Source organism: Aplysia californica, unplaced genomic scaffold (genome assembly GCF_000002075.1).
Source record: "Aplysia californica isolate F4 #8 unplaced genomic scaffold, AplCal3.0 scaffold00940, whole genome shotgun sequence".
Taxonomy (NCBI): Eukaryota; Metazoa; Mollusca; class Gastropoda; order Aplysiida; family Aplysiidae; genus Aplysia; species Aplysia californica.
In genome coordinates, this window is record NW_004798210.1 from 247,191 (window position 1) to 248,916 (window position 1,726).

The following is a 1,726-nucleotide window of genomic DNA, read 5'->3' on the forward strand; positions in this document are numbered from 1 at the left end:
ATGATGATGATGATGATGATGATGATGATGATGATGATGATGATGATGATGATCATCATCATCATCATTATTGGTTGATGGCGCTCATGACGTGGTTGTTGCGCTCTATGCAATTGCACGCAGAAGACGCAACTTCGATTCCCCAGTGGGAAAATCTTTTGAACTTTTCCCCTATTTGATAAGTATTCCCCATATCTACACTTCAGAGATTTTGCTGAAGGTGTTCGCCTCTCATTCAAAGGTCTCGGGTTCGAATCCCGGTAGCGACGGGAAAATGTTCTTATCTAAAATGTTCTCCTTTCACCTCCTTTCCTGCTCTCTAGCAAAGTTCTGTCGTCTGCTTTCGTCAGCACTTTCTGCCCCTCCCCCCCCCAACCTCCTTTGCCCCCCTCCTCTTGGTTCTTGACTCTTTCTGCAGCCTTTATACTGCTACGCCTTTGCTTTTTACTGCTGTCTTTCAGCCGCACCCTTGATCTTCTGGTAGGAAAGATCTACACCTATCCTTCTCGGACAAGGGCGAAAAACCCGGAGGTCACCCCTAACAAAACCTAGAGTGTTGAAAAGGGCGTTAAAGCTAGGCAAAGGTGGGTGGTTGGTGGATGCTCTGGTGTGGTTTGCTCCTTCTTTCCAAGCAAGCTTCTATCGTCCGTGTCTATCCTCCTTCTTCTTCGTATTTTTACTCTCTTGCAACACCTCTAATCTTATCTTCAGCACTCACATGACCCTATATGGTTGCTTGCGCCGTAACACTCTTACTAAAACACCCCCCTCCACCCCACCCCCTTTCTCCAAAAAACACGCACATCCAAAACAACAACAACAACAACAACAGCAACAACAAAAGCAACAACAACAACCACAACAACAACAACAACAACAACAACGTCTGGATGATGTGTATTCTGGGTACTCCAATAAGCGGGAACAAAATATCACATGTCGCTGGAACCAGGTTGAGCTAGCGAGACTGTGGTCGGACCATCATTGGAGCTTGAAATGGTATAAGAACTTTGTAAATGAAGAGCTCAGCCCACGTTGCCGAAGATGCGGCCATGAACAGGAGGATGTCAAACATATTATGTTTTAATGTCTAGGAACAATGGCAATTCGAATGGAGTTATTTGGACGAGTGGAGGTGCCTCTAAGCATGTTATTGACAATGGAGCCGAAAAAGAGCCTCGCTCTCGCTCTAAGATTTCTTCATGGAGTCGCCAGGTCCATTAAGGAAAAACCACACATCCAAAACAACAACAATAATAACAACAACAACAACCACAACAACCCAGGCACTTACATTATACTAACAGTTTTCTGTTTTAACCCTTTTCAGGAACATCCATGCTGGGATAAGGAACGACAAGACTATAGCAGACAGAGCCAAAACATTCGTGGGTGAGAAAGGGTTAGGGCTGGACATCTTCATATTTGGGCAGGATTCTACGTCACGGCTAGCTATGCTACGTCATCAACCTAAGACCAGGGAATATCTCGTGAAGGAGCTGGGAGCCATCGAATTAGAGGTAGGCTTAACAGGAGCGGCTGTTTGTTTGTTCTTCTATTTGTTTGTGTGTCTGTCTGTTTGTTTGTTTGTATGTCTGATTGTTTGTGCATTTATTTGTCTGTTTGTCTACATCTCTCTGTCTGTCTTTTTATCTTTTGTTCGTTTGTATGTCTATCTATCTATCTATCTATCTATCTATCTATCTATCTATCTATCTATCTATCT

General features: G+C 43.8%; 1 protein-coding gene across 1 annotated transcript in view; it reads left to right on the forward strand.

Annotated features, from left to right (window-relative positions):
- The window catches only part of LOC101848003, a gene marked incomplete at its 3' end in the record, with an annotated part of 26,152 nt that extends 24,632 nt beyond the window's left edge, over positions 1 to 1,520 (forward strand). The window contains 1 exon segment of the mRNA XM_005110755.3: positions 1,331 to 1,520. Coding sequence (XP_005110812.3) covers positions 1,331 to 1,520 — 190 coding nt within the window.
- Between the last annotated feature and the right edge of the window lie 206 nt (positions 1,521 to 1,726).